This window comes from Tachysurus vachellii, chromosome 16 (genome assembly GCF_030014155.1).
Source record: "Tachysurus vachellii isolate PV-2020 chromosome 16, HZAU_Pvac_v1, whole genome shotgun sequence".
Lineage (NCBI taxonomy): Eukaryota > Metazoa > Chordata > Actinopteri > Siluriformes > Bagridae > Tachysurus > Tachysurus vachellii.
In genome coordinates this window covers 21,968,183-21,985,778 of record NC_083475.1, presented here as the reverse complement: position 1 = coordinate 21,985,778, position 17,596 = coordinate 21,968,183, and the positions used below count along the sequence as shown (strand labels likewise).

Below are 17,596 nucleotides of genomic sequence, written 5' to 3'. Positions count from 1 at the left end.
TTCCTTTATTATTGGGTTGCTAATTCTGTTAGCACAGAATGTAACCAACACATCGTCCATATTTTCTGAGGCGTGTGCTTTGGATGATGGTGTTTAGTAGCAGCACAATTCAAGAGCTTCAAACAAGAGATTAATAAAACTGATAAAGTCAACTGATTCTCCTTCTCAACCCACATGAGTAACACACACACACACACACACACACACACACACACAGCAGTGTGTAAAAGCACATTCAGAGTGTGTAGGAGGATAAGGGCTTATTTTTGACACATTTCAGACGTAAGTTCCCACTCGTCACCATGGCAACTCGGACGATCCAGACAGCGCAGCGGGTTATGTGAGATGCAAACACACTCAGCCGTATCGACCTTCTCCATTACAAGCCACTGCAGAATGAACACATGCTAAAAAGCTAATGCACTGTAAATTTACCAATCAGCAAATCTGAAGATTTTTTTAAGCATGCATTAAACTTTTACATTATCGTAAAGGTGTATGATATGATGGAGGGGTGTGGAATGGTGAGAGAGAGAAAGAGCTAGAGAAAGATGGACTGATCGATAGAGACAGAGAAAACAGTATGAAGTGCTTTCTCCAAACCACACAGACAGAGAGATGGACTGAGATCTCTTCACTTCTCCAACAGACTTCCGTCATGTTTTAGTTTACTTACGTTTATCGTTTATCTATCAGACCCAAATCCTGTGTCACTGACATGCAGACTGTAGCTAATGTGTCTCATCACCAACACACTGTAATAACACACTCGTTTATTCACACACAACAAACGAGTTCCAACTGCAACGTCAAAGCCATGTCAGGTTGTGTAGACAAGAATTAACAGGCGTAAAGTGCATAACTACAATAATAATAAACAACATGAGTCTCTTCTCGACAGGTTTAGAGCCTCATCACAGCAGGAATACGGTCAAGAGCGAGCAGTGATGAAGAACAGATCTAACAGTGAGGAGTGGGATTAGAGTGAGGAATGAGATTAGGGGAAATATTACAGGGAGAATCTGGGTTATGATAAGAAATGGGATTATGGTGAAGAACAGGACCATGGTGAAGGAATGATATTATGGTGAGGAACAGGACCAGGGTGATGGAATGGGATTATGGTGAAGAACAGGACCAAGGTGATTGAATGGGGTTATGGTGAGGAACAGGACCAAGGTGATGGAATGGGATTATGGTGAAGAACAGGACCATACCATGGTGAAGGAATGGGATTATGGTGAAGAACATTAATGAAAATGGATTATGGTGAGGAACAGGACTGCTGTTATAAGCAGGGTTATGATGAAGCACAGGATTTTGGCGAGGAGCATCTTTACAGTGAGGAACGGGATTATGGGATTATAACAGGGTTATGATGAAGGATTGGGTCTGGTTGAAGAGCAGCATTATGCTGACCAAGGAGAGTAAGAGCTTTACAGTGAGATATGGGATTATGGGTGTGAACAATGTTATGGGGAGGAAAGAGATCACAATGAAGACGGGGATTAAGGTGAGGGGTCAAATGACAGCAATGAACAGAAGAATGAGGTTATGGTGAGAAAACGATGACACGAAGAGTGTAACAGGAAAGAAAAGTGTCAGACGGATTAAATAAAGGATTCGGTTGAGATAGAGCATCATGAGGTTTACTGTGGGGACAAATGTGTTCCAGTGAGAAAAGCGATTAAAAGTGAGGTATGGAATGGGATTATGAGGAGGATTACAGTGATGAAAAGGCATGTGGTGTGTGTTATGGGATAACTGTGAGGATTATGGTAAGGATCAGGATTACCTGAGGAACAGGAGCGATGGTGAGGAACGGGATCACACATCATTCTTCTTCACATTCTGCACCACTTGGTCATGGCTCATTAAAGTGTAAATCCTTCCATCTGTGAGTTGTGTTATATCCCAGGGGCCCACATTCCCACCTTCAGCTGCACCACACTACCTGCCTCATGGAACTCCCAACAAGATAGTAACATGACGCTCCATCAAGCTATAGATGCTGTGCATTCTGTACTGCAATACAGAAGAAAAAGTTTAATAATTCCACTCTGTACGGTACAGGAGAACCACATGTGGTGTTGTGTCGAAGGTGTGTGTGTGTGTGTGTGTGTGTGTGTGTGTGTGCAGTCCAAGATAAAATTGAGATGACTGACAGTGCTCATCTTCTGTGGAATCTATCAGCAATCTGTGACAAGTCCTGATTTGCTCACCACTGACGCTGTGTGTGTGTGTGAGTGTGTGTGAGTGTGTGTGAGTGAGTGTGTGTGTGTGTGTGTGTGGATATGTGTGTGTGTGTGTGTGTGAGTGTGTGTATGTGTGTGTGTGGCTGTGTGTGTGTGTGTGCGTGTGTGAGCGTGTGTGTGTGTGTGTGTGTGAGTGAGTGTGTGTGTGAGTGAGTGTGTGTGTGTGGATGTGTATGTGGATGTGTGTGTGTGTGAGTGTGTGTGTGGATGTGTGTGTGTGGATGTGTGTGTGTGAGCGTGTGTGTGGATGTGTATGTGTGTGTGTGACTGTGTGTGTGTGGATATGTGTGTGTGTGGATATGTGTGTGTGTGTGTGTGAGTGTGTGTATGTGTGTGTGTGTGGCTGTGTGTGTGTGTGTGCGTGTGTGAGCGTGTGTGTGTGTGTGTGTATGTGTGTGAGTGAGTGTGTGTGTATGTGTGTGTGTGTGTGTGAGTGTGTGTGTGTGTGTGTGTGTGAGTGTGTGTGTGTGTGTGTGTGTGTGTGTGTGTGTGTGTGTGTGTGTGTGTGTGTGTGTGTGTGTGTGTGTGAGTGAGTGTGTGTGTGTGTGTGTGTGAGTGAGTGTGTATAGCCATTCACAGAGTTACTCTTTACCACCCTTGGGCACTTACACTGTCAACACACTGTAAATCAGATGTGCATACTAAACACACACACACACACACACACACACACCAACTTCATACACATTTCAACACAGAGGCAGGGGCAGGGGGATAAATCCCGTAAACCTTTCTCAGCTCCTCATTGGTTCAAGTCAAGCCCTTGGCCACGCCCCTTAATTCTTACCTGTGTGTAATTACATCTTACATCAGTTACTACTGCAGCTTGAATCCTGTGTTTTCTGCTAGTAGATAGTTCTGGGCTTTCTGAGAAACACCATATCATTCTGCTAAATATCAGTGTGTGATGGGTGATTGGTCTTAACTGGTTAACGTTGGGGGTCACGGTGACTTAGTGGTTAGCACGTTCGCCTCACACCTCCAGGGTTTGGGGTTCGATTCCCACCTCCACCTTGTGTGTGGAGTTTGCATGTTCTCCCCGTGCCTCGGGGGTTTCCTCCGGGTACTCCGGTTTCCTCCCCCGGTCCAAAGACATGCATGGTAGGTTGATTGGCATCTCTGGAAAATTGTCCGTATTGTGTGAGTGTGTTAGTGAATGAGAGTGTGTGTGCGTGTGTGTGTGTGTGCGCGTGTGTGTGCGTGTGTGTGTGTGTGTGTGCCCTGCGATGGGTTGGCACTCCGTCCAGGGTGTATCCTGTCTTGATGCCCGATGACGCCTGAGATAGGCACAGGCTCCCCGTGACCCGAGGTAGTTCAGATAAGTGGTAGATGAGTGAGTGAATGCTGAACATTGGCCTTTGACAGTAAATGTTGATGTTGAATGAAGGATTTGACCATGTGTTGGTTACTATGGACTGAGATGAGCACCACACTCGTTCTCACACCTTGGACGTCTGCCCAACGTTTCTAAAACATGATGAGGTGATACGATGATGAGACAAGGAATCTCCAGTGACCTCGGTGAATCATCTTCTTGTTAAAAAAAAGCAGAACAGTCATAAACAAAGGCAAGACCATACATGGGCATTTCCTCTGCCTTCCCCAGCGCTATGGAAACACACCACCTGATGATGCTGTTGACCTCCTGACCCCTGGTAGTCACGACGATCTGAGCAGATTTATTCTCGCCCGCTCCATATCACCTTGTTTTACCATAATAGGCTCTGAGAGCTGAGAAAAAGCACGTCCTGGTACTGAAGTTTCCCTGCATGTCCACATGGGCTGCAACGTGTGTGTGTGTGTGTGTGTGTGTGTGTGTGTGTGTGTCCCTTCTGTGATGGATATATTAATATGGTTGGCATGGTAACTTGTTAGCACTTTGCTTGGTTAGCAGGATAGGGCAGTATAGCATTGTTGGTATACCAACACCAACACTGTTCCCCTAACGAATGTGTTTAACACCTACAGTGTTCATCTGGACTTCTCTGAACATATTATCATTTCTTCCACGTTTCCTCGTGAACAACATGTTCAGTCACCACTGCCTGATCTCCAGACTCTACAGCCAGCTTGCTAGCTACAAGCTCCACAGACATGTCTGTACATTTCAGATTACAGTGTGGAATCAGATCGTTCAGGCTCAGAACATTTGCTTGAATATCCACAGGAGAACATTTATACTGAAGAGCATCTTCTGTAAACTCAGGACCAGGAGAACCTTATAAGTGAGGAGACGGGTGAGATACTAGAGGAACTCCACACTGAACTCTCTCAGATACAGAAACACTGAGCTGAAGCTTTTACACGTCTGAGTTTTTTCACATTCAGAATTTCTCATGAAAAAAAAATCAGAAGGTTTTATTTTGTCTCTTTTTTGGTCTTTCTCTCCCTCTCTTTCTCTGTATATCACTTTCTTTTGATCTCTGTTCCCTCTCTCCTCCTGTCATTTCTCTCTCTCTCTCTCTCTCTCTCTCTCTCTCTCTCTGTATGTGCAGCTAACTTTCTTTGTGTTTTTCTTTCTGTCTCTCTTAATTTTTGGTCTCTGTCTCACTCGCCATCTCTTTCTCTGTATACGTCTTTCTTTTGATCTGTCCCCACTTTCTCATGCTCTCTCTCTCTCTCTCTCTCTCTCTTTCTCTCCCCCTCTCTTCTCTCCCCCCTCTCTCTCTGTCTGTCTCTCTCTCTCTCTCTCTCTCTCTCTCTCTCTCTCTCTCTCTCCCTCTGTCTCTCTCTCTCTCTCCCTCTGTCTCTCTCTCTCTCTATCTCTCTCTCCCTCTGTCTCTCTCCCCCCCCCCTCTCTGTCTCCCTCTGTCCCCCCACTCTCTAAATGAATCCTTCATATGGGCTGTAAAGTGAACAATAAGAGCGATTAATGGGTCCAAGCACTTTTCAGTAGTTTATGCTTTTCATTTGTTTTCATGGTGAAAGTCTGATTCATGTGATGAATGATTTCATTTTTTGATGAAGATGTTATATGAAATACTGTTTAAAACGAAGCTGTTGTATTCTACCATTAATGCATGATCAATAACTACATAACACTGTCACAGAGGAAAAGAGTGCTATAGTCAGGAAAAAGATAACATGATGGTGTGTGTCGTGAGTGTCTGTGTCTGTGTGTGTGTGTGTGTGTGTGTGTGTGTGTGTGTGTGTGTGTGTGTGTGTGTAACTAGGCCAGCTCCTCAGGAGAGCTCCTTAAAAGGCCAGGATGGATGATGTCGTGGAAGCGTCCTCTTTTCTCTCTCTCTCTCTCTCTCTCTCTCTCTCTCTCTCTCTCTCTCTCTCTCTCACTCCGTCTTAGTTTTCTCTAACTACACTGAAGCTTCACACACATCAGATGCACCAAATAAACAAAGTCTATTACATATTAAAGTAGATCAAATATAAATAGTGTAACATTATTATTATTATTATTATTATTATTATTATTATTATTATTATTATTATTATTATTATTGTAGTGCCATAGTTGTTGTAGTCCACAGTAGAGGGACTAACTACAGGGACGATCCATATTAAAAACACAGAACCCAGAATTCTGACACAGAAGACTTCACAAAGCCCAAAGGACCACACAGAGAGTATAAATACACTGAGGATTTTAGGGGAAACTAGGATCAGTTGAACATAATCAGGGAACACAGAAGAAGACAAAACTAAAGCAAAGTGACAAATAAAACATGACACCAGAAGCATGAAAAACGACACAGAAACAAAAGAAGTTATGAGGTTGCTGATTCAGAATGCAGAACAAGTGTGAGAGCTCGATAAGAAGGTGACCTGCAGAGTCATGTGACATGCAGGGGCTGATGGGTAATGTAGTCTTGTGTTGATTCACTATAACCCTGACAGAAACCAAGACAAGAAAGTTAGAAATTAAAAGAAATACCCACAAATAAAAAGGAGAATCAAATGGGGTTATAATATTACAGGTCATTACAAAGCATTACAAAGTTACAGTGATAGAGTGTTACACAAATTTACAGAGTTACAGTGATGGAGTGTAACACAGAGTTACAGTGATGGAGTGTAACACAGAGTTACAGTGATGGAGTGTAACAGAGTTACAGTGATGGAGTGTAACAGAGTTACAGTGATGGAGTGTAACAGAGTTACAGTGATGGAGTGTAACAGAGTTACAGTGATGGAGTGTAACACAGAGTTACAGTGATGGAGTGTAACACAGAGTTACAGTGATGGAGTGTAACAGAGAGTTACAGTGATGGAGTGTAACAGAGTTACAGTGATGGAGTGTAACAGAGTTACAGTGATGGAGCATTACACAGAGTTACAGTGATGGAGTGTAACAGAGTTACAGTGATGGAGTGTAACACAGAGTTACAGTGATGGAGTGTAACAGAGTTACAGTGATGGAGTGTAACACAGAGTTACAGTGATGGAGTGTAACACAGAGTTACAGTGATGGAGTGTAACACAGAGTTACAGTGATGGAGTGTAACACAGAGTTACAGTGATGGAGTGTAACACAGAGTTACAGTGATGGAGTGTAACACAGAGTTACAGTGATGGAGTGTAACAGAGTTACAGTGATGGAGTGTAACAGAGTTACAGTGATGGAGTGTAACAGAGTTACAGTGATGGAGTGTAACACAGAGTTACAGTGATGGAGTGTAACAGAGTTACAGTGATGGAGTGTAACAGAGTTACAGTGATGGAGTGTAACAGAGTTACAGTGATGGAGTGTAACACAGAGTTACAGTGATGGAGTGTAACAGAGTTACAGTGATGGAGCATTACACAGAGTTACAGTGATGGAGTGTAACAGAGTTACAGTGATGGAGCATTACACAGAGTTACAGTAATGGAGCATTACACAGAGTTACAGTGATGGAGTGTAACACAGAGTTACAGTGATGGAGCATTACACAGAGTTACAGTGATGGAGTGTAACAGAGTTACAGTGATGGAGTGTAACACAGAGTTACAGTGATGGAGCATTACACAGAGTTACAGTGATGGAGTGTAACACAGAGTTACAGTAATGGAGCATTACACAGAGTTACAGTGATGGAGCATTACACAGAGTTACAGTGATGGAGTGTAACAGAGTTACAGTGATGGAGGGTTACACAGACTTACAGTGACGGAGTGTAACAGAGTTTAAGTGATGGTGCTTTACACAGAGTTACAGTAATGGAGCATTACACAGAGTTACAGTGATGGAGTGTAACACAGAGTTACAGTGATGGAGCATTACACAGAGTTACAGTGATGGAGTGTAACAGAGTTACAGTGATGGAGTGTAACAGAGTTACAGTGATGGAGTGTAACACAGAGTTACAGTGATGGAGTGTAACAGAGTTACAGTGATGGAGTGTAACACAGAGTTACAGTGATGGAGTGTAACACAGAGTTACAGTGATGGAGTGTAACACAGAGTTACAGTGATGGAGTGTAACACAGAGTTACAGTGATGGAGTGTAACACAGAGTTACAGTGATGGAGTGTAACACAGAGTTACAGTGATGGAGTGTAACAGAGTTACAGTGATGGAGCATTACACAGAGTTACAGTGATGGAGTGTAACACAGAGTTACAGTGATGGAGTGTAACAGAGTTACAGTGATGGAGTGTAACAGAGTTACAGTGATGGAGTGTAACACAGAGTTACAGTGATGGAGTGTAACACAGAGTTACAGTGATGGAGTGTAACACAGAGTTACAGTGATGGAGCATTACACAGAGTTACAGTGATGGAGCATTACACAGAGTTACAGTGATGGAGTGTAACACAGAGTTACAGTGATGGAGTGTAACAGAGTTACAGTGATGGAGTGTAACAGAGTTACAGTGATGGAGTGTAACACAGAGTTACAGTGATGGAGCATTACACAGAGTTACAGTGATGGAGTGTAACACAGAGTTACAGTGATGGAGTGTAACAGAGTTACAGTGATGGAGTGTAACAGAGTTACAGTGATGGAGTGTAACAGAGTTACAGTGATGGAGTGTAACACAGAGTTACAGTGATGGAGTGTAACACAGAGTTACAGTGATGGAGTGTAACAGAGTTACAGTGATGGAGTGTAACAGAGTTACAGTGATGGAGTGTAACACAGAGTTACAGTGATGGAGTGTAACAGAGTTACAGTGATGGAGTGTAACAGAGTTACAGTGATGGAGTGTAACAGAGTTACAGTGATGGAGTGTAACAGAGTTACAGTGATGGAGTGTAACAGAGTTACAGTGATGGAGTGTAACACAGAGTTACAGTGATGGAGTGTAACACAGAGTTACAGTGATGGAGTGTAACACAGAGTTACAGTGATGGAGTGTAACACAGAGTTACAGTGATGGAGCATTACACAGAGTTACAGTGATGGAGCATTACACAGAGTTACAGTGATGGAGTGTAACAGAGTTACAGTGATGGAGTGTAACAGAGTTACAGTGATGGAGTGTAACAGAGTTACAGTGATGGAGTGTAACACAGAGTTACAGTGATGGAGTGTAACAGAGTTACAGTGATGGAGTGTAACAGAGTTACAGTGATGGAGTGTAACAGAGTTACAGTGATGGAGCATTACACAGAGTTACAGTGATGGAGCATTACACAGAGTTACAGTGATGGAGCATTACACAGAGTTACAGTGATGGAGTGTAACAGAGTTACAGTGATGGAGTGTAACAGAGAGTTACAGTGATGGAGTGTAACAGAGTTACAGTGATGGAGTGTAACAGAGAGTTACAGTGATGGAGTGTAACAGAGTTACAGTGATGGAGCATTACACAGAGTTACAGTGATGGAGTGTAACAGAGTTACAGTGATGGAGTGTAACAGTGATGGAGTGTAACAGAGAGTTACAGTGATGGAGTGCAACAGAGTTACAGTGATGGAGTGTAACAGAGTTACAGTGATGGAGTGTAACAGAGTTACAGTGATGGAGTGTAACAGAGTTACAGTGATGGAGCATTACACAGAGTTACAGTGATGGAGTGTAACAGAGTTACAGTGATGGAGCATTACACAGAGTTACAGTGATGGAGTGTAACACAGAGTTACAGTGATGGAGTGTAACAGAGTTACAGTGATGGAGTGTAACACAGAGTTACAGAGTTACAGTGATGGAGTGTAACACAGAGTTACAATGATGGAGTGTAACACAGAGTTACAGTGATGGAGTGTAACAGAGTTACAGTGATGGAGTTTAACACAGATTTACTGTTTTGGAGTGTAACAGAGTTACAGTGATGGAGTGTAACAGAGTTACAGTGATGGAGTGTAACACAGAGTTACAGTGATGGAGTGTAACACAGAGTTACAGTAATGGAGTGTAACAGAGTTACAGTGATGGAGTATAACAGAGTTACAGTGAAGGAGTGTAACACAGAGTTACAGTGATGGAGTGTAACAGAGTTACAGTGATGGAGTGTAACACAGAGTTACAGTGATGGAGTGTAACAGAGTTACAGTGATGGAGTGTAACACAGAGTTACAGTGATGGAGTGTAACAGAGTTACAGTGATGGAGTGTAACAGAGTTACAGTGATGGAGTGTAACAGAGTTACAGTGATGGAGTGTAACAGAGTTACAGTGATGGAGTGTAACAGAGTTACAGTGATGGAGCATTACACAGAGTTACAGTGATGGAGCATTACACAGAGTTACAGTGATGGAGTGTAACAGAGTTACAGTGATGGAGTGTAACAGAGTTACAGTGATGGAGTGTAACAGAGTTACAGTGATGGAGTGTAACAGAGTTACAGTGATGGAGTGTAACAGAGTTACAGTGATGGAGTGTAACAGAGTTACAGTGATGGAGTGTAACAGAGTTACAGTGATGGAGCATTACACAGAGTTACAGTGATGGAGTGTAACAGAGTTACAGTGATGGAGTGTAACAGAGTTACAGTGATGGAGTGTAACAGAGTTACAGTGATGGAGTGTAACAGAGTTACAGTGATGGAGCATTACACAGAGTTACAGTGATGGAGTGTAACAGAGTTACAGTGATGGAGTGTAACAGAGTTACAGTGATGGAGTGTAACACAGAGTTACAGTGATGGAGTGTAACAGAGTTACAGTGATGGAGTGTAACAGAGTTACAGTGATGGAGTGTAACAGAGAGTTACAGTGATGGAGTGTAACAGAGTTACAGTGATGGAGCATTACACAGAGTTACAGTGATGGAGTGTAACAGAGTTACAGTGATGGAGCATTACACAGAGTTACAGTGATGGAGTGTAACACAGAGTTACAGTGATGGAGTGTAACAGAGTTACAGTGATGGAGCATTACACAGAGTTACAGTGATGGAGTGTAACAGAGTTACAGTGATGGAGTGTAACAGAGTTACAGTGATGGAGTGTAACACAGAGTTACAGTGATGGAGTGTAACAGAGTTACAGTGATGGAGTGTAACACAGAGTTACAGTGATGGAGTGTAACAGAGTTACAGTGATGGAGTGTAACAGAGTTACAGTGATGGAGCATTACACAGAGTTACAGTGATGGAGCATTACACAGAGTTACAGTGATGGAGTGTAACAGAGTTACAGTGATGGAGCATTACACAGAGTTACAGTGATGGAGTGTAACACAGAGTTACAGTGATGGAGCATTACACAGAGTTACAGTGATGGAGTGTAACAGAGTTACAGTGATGGAGCATTACACAGAGTTACAGTAATGGAGTGTAACACAGAGTTACAGTGATGGAGTGTAACACAGAGTTACAGTGATGGAGTGTAACACAGAGTTACAGTGATGGAGTGTAACACAGAGTTACAGTGATGGAGCATTACACAGAGTTACAGTGATGGAGCATTACACAGAGTTACAGTGATGGAGTGTAACACAGAGTTACAGTGATGGAGTGTAACAGAGTTACAGTGATGGAGGGTTACACAGTTACAGTAGAAACATACAACTACACACAATTGAGCAATTGAGGGCTAAGGGCAGTGGCAGCTCGATGGACGTAGGAATCGAACTCACAACCTTCCAATTGGTAGTCCAAGACCTTAACCACTAGGCTACCACATCCCACATGATGTTAAATACAGTCTCATTAGTGTGTGTGTGTGTGTGTGTGTGTGTGTCTGCACAGACAAAACAGATAAGAAATCCCTGAATCACCTTGTGGTATGTGATGTTAGACAGTCATCTGTTCTTTCCTGACCGTGTGTACAGTTTGGCGCCCTCTTATGTAGAAATGTGTTACTGCAGCTCACACATCTGTAAGCGCTCTACTAATTCATCATGATAATAAAATAAAGATGTGATGTAAATAGTGTTAGTTTAGTTGTTCAGTGAGGATTTATATTTCAGTATCTCAGTCACAACAAATAAAATTACTTTTTAAACCTAAACCCAGACAAAATAAATAAGACGAAACTTAATCCACACTTTTATCAATTTGATGCTGTTACTGTTTACACAACATGTGGGTTTTAATTTCCACGTGTGAAACCTTCCTCTAGTGAGGGGTTCAGTGCACTGATGGAAGGAGGGGAAAGATTATCACTGATTTGATGTCAGGTTTTTTAACAGGGGATTTTAAGCCATTCCCAGATGCATACTGTAGCTCCAGTGGGAGTGAGAGGATTTAACACACACACACACACACACACACACACACACACACACACACACACACACACACAAACAAAATCTTACGGTTTACTTCACCTTATACTGATTGATAGAGCACTAAAAGGGGTGGAGTCTCTAAACCAGCTGCCATACTTGATGTCAGATGTAAACATCTCAGCACTGATCACTCTGTGAGTCTGTAAAGAGTGGAAACTGTGACGACGGATTATTTGTTTGTTTCTAAAAGCCGTTGTTTATAAGTTTAGCTGTTACTCGGCTAAGCAGCTTACAGCTAGCAGCTACATTTTAGAACAACATGACCAACACTTACTGCTATAGAGAAGGGAAAAATGAAAGAAGGAGAAAATGTTTATTACTAGTCAAAGTTTACGTGTAGCATCTGCTGTGTGTGTGTGCGTGTGTGTGTGTGTGTGTGTGTGTGGGAATTGAGCTCTCTGCTAAAAGTTTCTGTTTCTGTTAACATTAAAATAAATTCAAAAATACCAAAGTTTTATGCAGAACTATTTAATTGTATTTTTACAATCTTTTTTGGATCTTATCCTAAGTGACTTACATCTGTTTTATTTTTTAAACAACTGAGCAATTGAGGGTTAAGGGCCTGACTCAGGGGCCCAGCAGTGGCAGCTTGGTGGACCTGGAAACTCCTTCCGATTGGTAGCCCAACACCTTAAGCACTGAGCTACCACATGTCCTTCTCTAAACTTAAATCACTTCAGCCAAAATACAAAGTTTCCTGAACTTCATGTTCTTTCATCCTCCTCTGATCTGTGTGTGTGTGTGTGTGTGTGTGTGTGTGTGTGTGTGTGTGTGTGTGTGTGTGTTTGTTTCCCCTCTCCCATGTGAAACCATCCCGAGTTCCCACGTTTCTGTGGTTCTGCTGCTCTGTGGGTCAGAACTGATCTCGGATCAGAACTTGCACTACAGGAAACAGACTGACAACAGTGTGTGTGTGTGTTCATGCAATCGCGCATATCAGACAAAAACTTTTTTTTTTTAAAGTAAAACTTCTTGTACTTTTATTTATACATACACACGTGTGGAAAAGTCTTGGCCCCCTTCCTGTTTTTTTTTCCTTTCACACGTTTGTCACACTTTAATGCTTCAGATGAAACAAATTTAAATATTAGTCAAAGATAACAAGTAAACACAACATGCAGTTTTTAAATGAAGGTTTCTATTATTAAGAGAAAACTAAATCCAGACCCACATGGCCGTGTGTGAAAGTATTTACCCCCTAAACCTAATAACTGGTTGGTCCTCCCTTAGCAGCAAGAACTGCAATCGAGTGTTAGTGATAACTTACAGTGAGTCTGTTACAGCTGAGTCTGTGGAGGAATTTTGGTCCACTCGTCTTTACAGAATTGTTGTAATTCAGCCACATTGGAGGGTTTTCGAGCATGAACCTCCTTTTTAAGGTCCTGCCACAGCATCTCAATAGGATTCAGGTCAGGACTTTGACTCGGCCGCTCCAAAATCTTCATTTCTTCAGCTATTCAGAGGTGGACCTGCTGGTGTGTTTTGGATCGTTGTCCTGCTGCAGAACCCAAGTTCACTTCAGCTTGAGGTCACGAACAGATGGCCACACTTTGTTCTTCAGGATTTTTTATTTATTTATTATTTATCACAGCAAGTCTTCCAGGTCTTGAAGCAGTAAAACAGCCCCAGACCATCACACTACCACCACCATGTTTTATTGTTGGTATGATGTTCTGTTTCTGAGATGCAGTGTTACTTTTACACCAGATGTAATGGGACACACACCTTCCATAATGTTCAGCTTTTGTCTCGTCAGTCCACAAAGTATTTTCCCAAAGTTTTTGGGATAATCAAGATGTTTTCTGTCAAAACTGAGATGATCCTTTATGTTCTTTTTGCTCAGCAGCGTTTTTTGTCTTGTAACTCTGCCATGCAGAGCCATTTTTGCCCCAGTCTCTTTCTTATGGCGGTGTCATGAACACTGACCTTAACTAAGGCAACTGAGACCTGCAGTTCTTTGGATGTTGTTGTGGGGTCTTTTGTGACATCATGGATGAGTCGTCGCTGCTCTTGGGGTAATTTTGGTTGGACGGCGACTCCTGGGAAGGTTCACCACTGTTCCATGTTTTGGCCATTTGTGTATAACGGCTCTCACTGAAGTCCCAAAGCTTTAGAAATGGCTTTATAACCTTTTCCAGACTGATAGATCTCAATGACTTTCTTTCTCATTTGTTCCTGAATTTCTTTGGATCTCAGCATGATGTGTAGCTTTGGATTTTGTTTTCCCTTAATAATAAAAACCTTCATTTAAAAACTGCATGTTGTGTTTACTTGTTATCTTTGACTAATATTTAAATTTGTTTGATCTGAAGCATTAAAGTGTGATTTTTGTTTCTGTTTACTTTCATTTTGTTTTGTCTTTATTTCCAGTCATGAATAGTAAAAACAATAAAATTAATTTTTATAAATTAACTTTGAATTTATTTATTGCCAAATAAATTATATATATATATATATATATATCTCATGTTCAGTAAATTCTTTGTATTTTATTTATTTATTCTTCTCTGATTATAACGATCGGATTTTTCAGTTTGAGACGATTTAAAACCTGCACCAGCTCACTGTCGCCCCCTGCTGCTGACTCGAACAGAGCAAATATTTATTTCTTGGACTTTACCATGTGCCCAGCAGGGGGCAGCATCTGTTTAACTTTACATATTCAAATTACCCTTACTAGTAATTTCATTTAAAAATAAATAAATAAATCCGTAGTTACATGATCTTGCAGTTATTTTTGTAATTGTATTGTATTAATTCATATACAATTTATACTTATAAATATTGTAATATTTAAAAACAATTTAATATATAAATGAATCCATTTACTACATTTTTGTATTAAATTTACTTTTTTTAAGCACGTTTTACTTCCTCATTAAATGTTGTGTTATAATGCAGATATTTAATAAACACCTTAAGAGAAATTTAACTGAAACACATCCAATGTTTTAAGCATAATTAAGTACAATAAAACAAACGGCCCAATCGGAAGCCAAACTGACAGTAGCCCCGCCCACTCGTCCCTGCAGGACAGGAGTGTGTGTATAATAAATCACAGGGGAGGGTTATGTTTTTCTCCTCAGGTTTATTTTGATGAAGAGTGTGTTGAGTGTGTGGAGGTTAACGGTAAGACTTCTGGTAGCGAGCGCGAGCTCCTGGACCTCCGAACTTCTTGGACTCACAGCGACGTGGATCGGCGACCAGCAGAGTTCGATCATACTGGATCAGGATGTCCTTTATCTCCTTCTTAGACGCCTCGTCCACATCTGAGGAGCAAAACACACGGTTATTAAAATCATAAAGCAAACACCTCAGTGTGTTTAATACACAAACGATCTATAATGAACTTATTACTTTCCTTTTTTATAGTATAATTTAATTAAATTTAACTTGACTGTTTTGGGTATTTCTTTTCTTTACATTGAAACATTTAAATTCTATTTTATTTACTCAAATTTAGTTCAGTGTTCATGTACAGAGTTATTATAAAGATTAAATAAGTGATCATATTTAATATATTTTTGCTTGTGAACAAATAAATTGAGTGTTTGATGTGTTTATTTACACTGTGTATTTATGTAAATATTTTAATCCTGTAAGTCAGTAAATTATTCATTAAATGTAGCTTAAAGACTTAAAACTTGTGTTGAGTAAATATTAAATTATTCTTATTGTGTTTGTTTATTCGATTTGATTATAAATTAATATCAGCAAATAAATAAACAAACAGCTCACAGAGGTGGTGTTGAGTTGTCTGCTGATATTTAACTGTGTGTGTGTGTTAAACAGTGTGTTCAGTATCAGTACTCACACTTCTGGTAGTAAGCCACCAGGGCCTTGGAGATGGACTGACGAATCGCTGTGTGAGAATAAAACAGTTCATTTAAACATGACTAGTGACCCAATCATAAAGCTTTAACATGTTATAACATTTATTATAGCTGTATTTAACATAATGTGCACAAAACTGCTGATAATCATGTGCTCATTAGAATATTAGACCACACCCACTAGAGCAGTGCTTGATCAGCTTCACATGGTTATAATACAGATTTAAGATACAGTGCAAGAGCGTAGTTTACTGTAAAGATCAGTGTCAGATGTGTGTGTGTGTGTGTGTGTACACGTGTACCATAGACTTGTGCGACGTGTCCTCCTCCCTTCACACGCACTCGGATATCTACACCGGCAAAGCGTTCCTTTCCCAACAACAAGACCGGCTCCAGCAGCTGGAACGGTTACATACACACACTGTTACACACCTCATCACATCATACACCCATCTCACACACACACACATCAACGGTTACATACACACACCGTTACACACCTCATCACATCATACACCCATCTCACACACACACATCAACGGTTACATACACACACCGTTACACACCTCATCACATCATACACCCATCTCACACACACACACACACACATCAACGGTTACATACACACACCGTTACACACCTCATCACATCATACACCCATCTCACACACACACATCAACGGTTACATACACACACCGTTACACACCTCATCACATCATACACCCATCTCACACACACACACACACACACACATCAACGGTTACATACACACACCGTTACACACCTCATCACATCATACACCCATCTCACACACACACATCAACGGTTACATACACACACCGTTACACACCTCATCACATCATACACCCATCTCACACACACACACACACACACATCAACGGTTACATACACACACCGTTACACACCTCATCACATCATACACCCATCTCACACACACACACACACACACACACACACATCACGATTTTACTCTACAGCTCAGTGTCTGGTGTCTTGGGCCTTTTTATTTTACTCCTCAGTCACAGAACACTTTACACACTTACCTTCTTTTTTAATTTAAACAGTTCTGCACTTTTTAAATCTGCATTTATTTATAAATGTTTCTCATGATGTCTGAGGAAGAAATAAAGGTGTTTATATGGGAGATGAACCTACAGGGTTAATAACTAAACACTACACACTGAGGTGATTAACACCGATGTGTAGTTGGTCAGAGACACACATTAACACTACACACTGAGGTGATTAACCCTGATGTGTAGTTGGTCAGAGACACACATTAACATTAATAACACTACACACTGAGGTGATTAACACCGATGTGTAGTTGGTCAGAGACACAGACATTAACACTACACACTGAGGTGATTTAACACCGATGTGTAGTTGGTCAGAGACACACATTAACACTACACACTGAGGTGATTAACCCTGATGTGTAGTTGGTCAGACACACACTAACATTAATAACACTACACACTGAGGCAATTAACACCGATGTGTAGTTGGTCAGAGACAGACATTAACACTACACACTGAGGTGATTAACACCGATGTGTAGTTGGTCAGAGACACACATTAACACTACACACTGAGGTGATTAACACTGATGTGTAGCTGGTCAGAGACACACACATTAACATTAATAACACTACACACTGAGGCGATTAACACCAATATGTTGCTGGTCACAGACACAGACATTAATAACACTACACACTGTGGTGATTAACCCTGATGTGTAGTTGGTCAGAGACACACACATTAACATTAGTAATACTACACACTGAGGTGATTAACCCTGATGTGTAGTTGGTCAGAGACACACACATTAACATTAGTAATACTACACACTGAGGTGATTAACACCGATG

The 17,596-nt window shown here is 41.2% G+C and overlaps 1 protein-coding gene across 1 annotated transcript in view; it reads right to left on the bottom strand.

Annotated features, from left to right (window-relative positions):
• Positions 1-14,936: 14,936 nt before the first annotated feature.
• The window catches only part of rps16 (ribosomal protein S16), a 3,605-nt gene continuing 945 nt past the window's right edge, over positions 14,937-17,596 (bottom strand). Inside the window, exons 4-6 of the mRNA XM_060889782.1 lie at positions 16,004-16,100; positions 15,683-15,730; positions 14,937-15,137 (exon numbers count right to left, since the gene is read on the bottom strand). Of these exons, the coding sequence (XP_060745765.1) occupies positions 14,992-15,137; positions 15,683-15,730; positions 16,004-16,100 (291 nt within the window). The 3' untranslated portion in view covers positions 14,937-14,991. The remainder of the gene's footprint in view (positions 15,138-15,682; positions 15,731-16,003; positions 16,101-17,596) is intronic.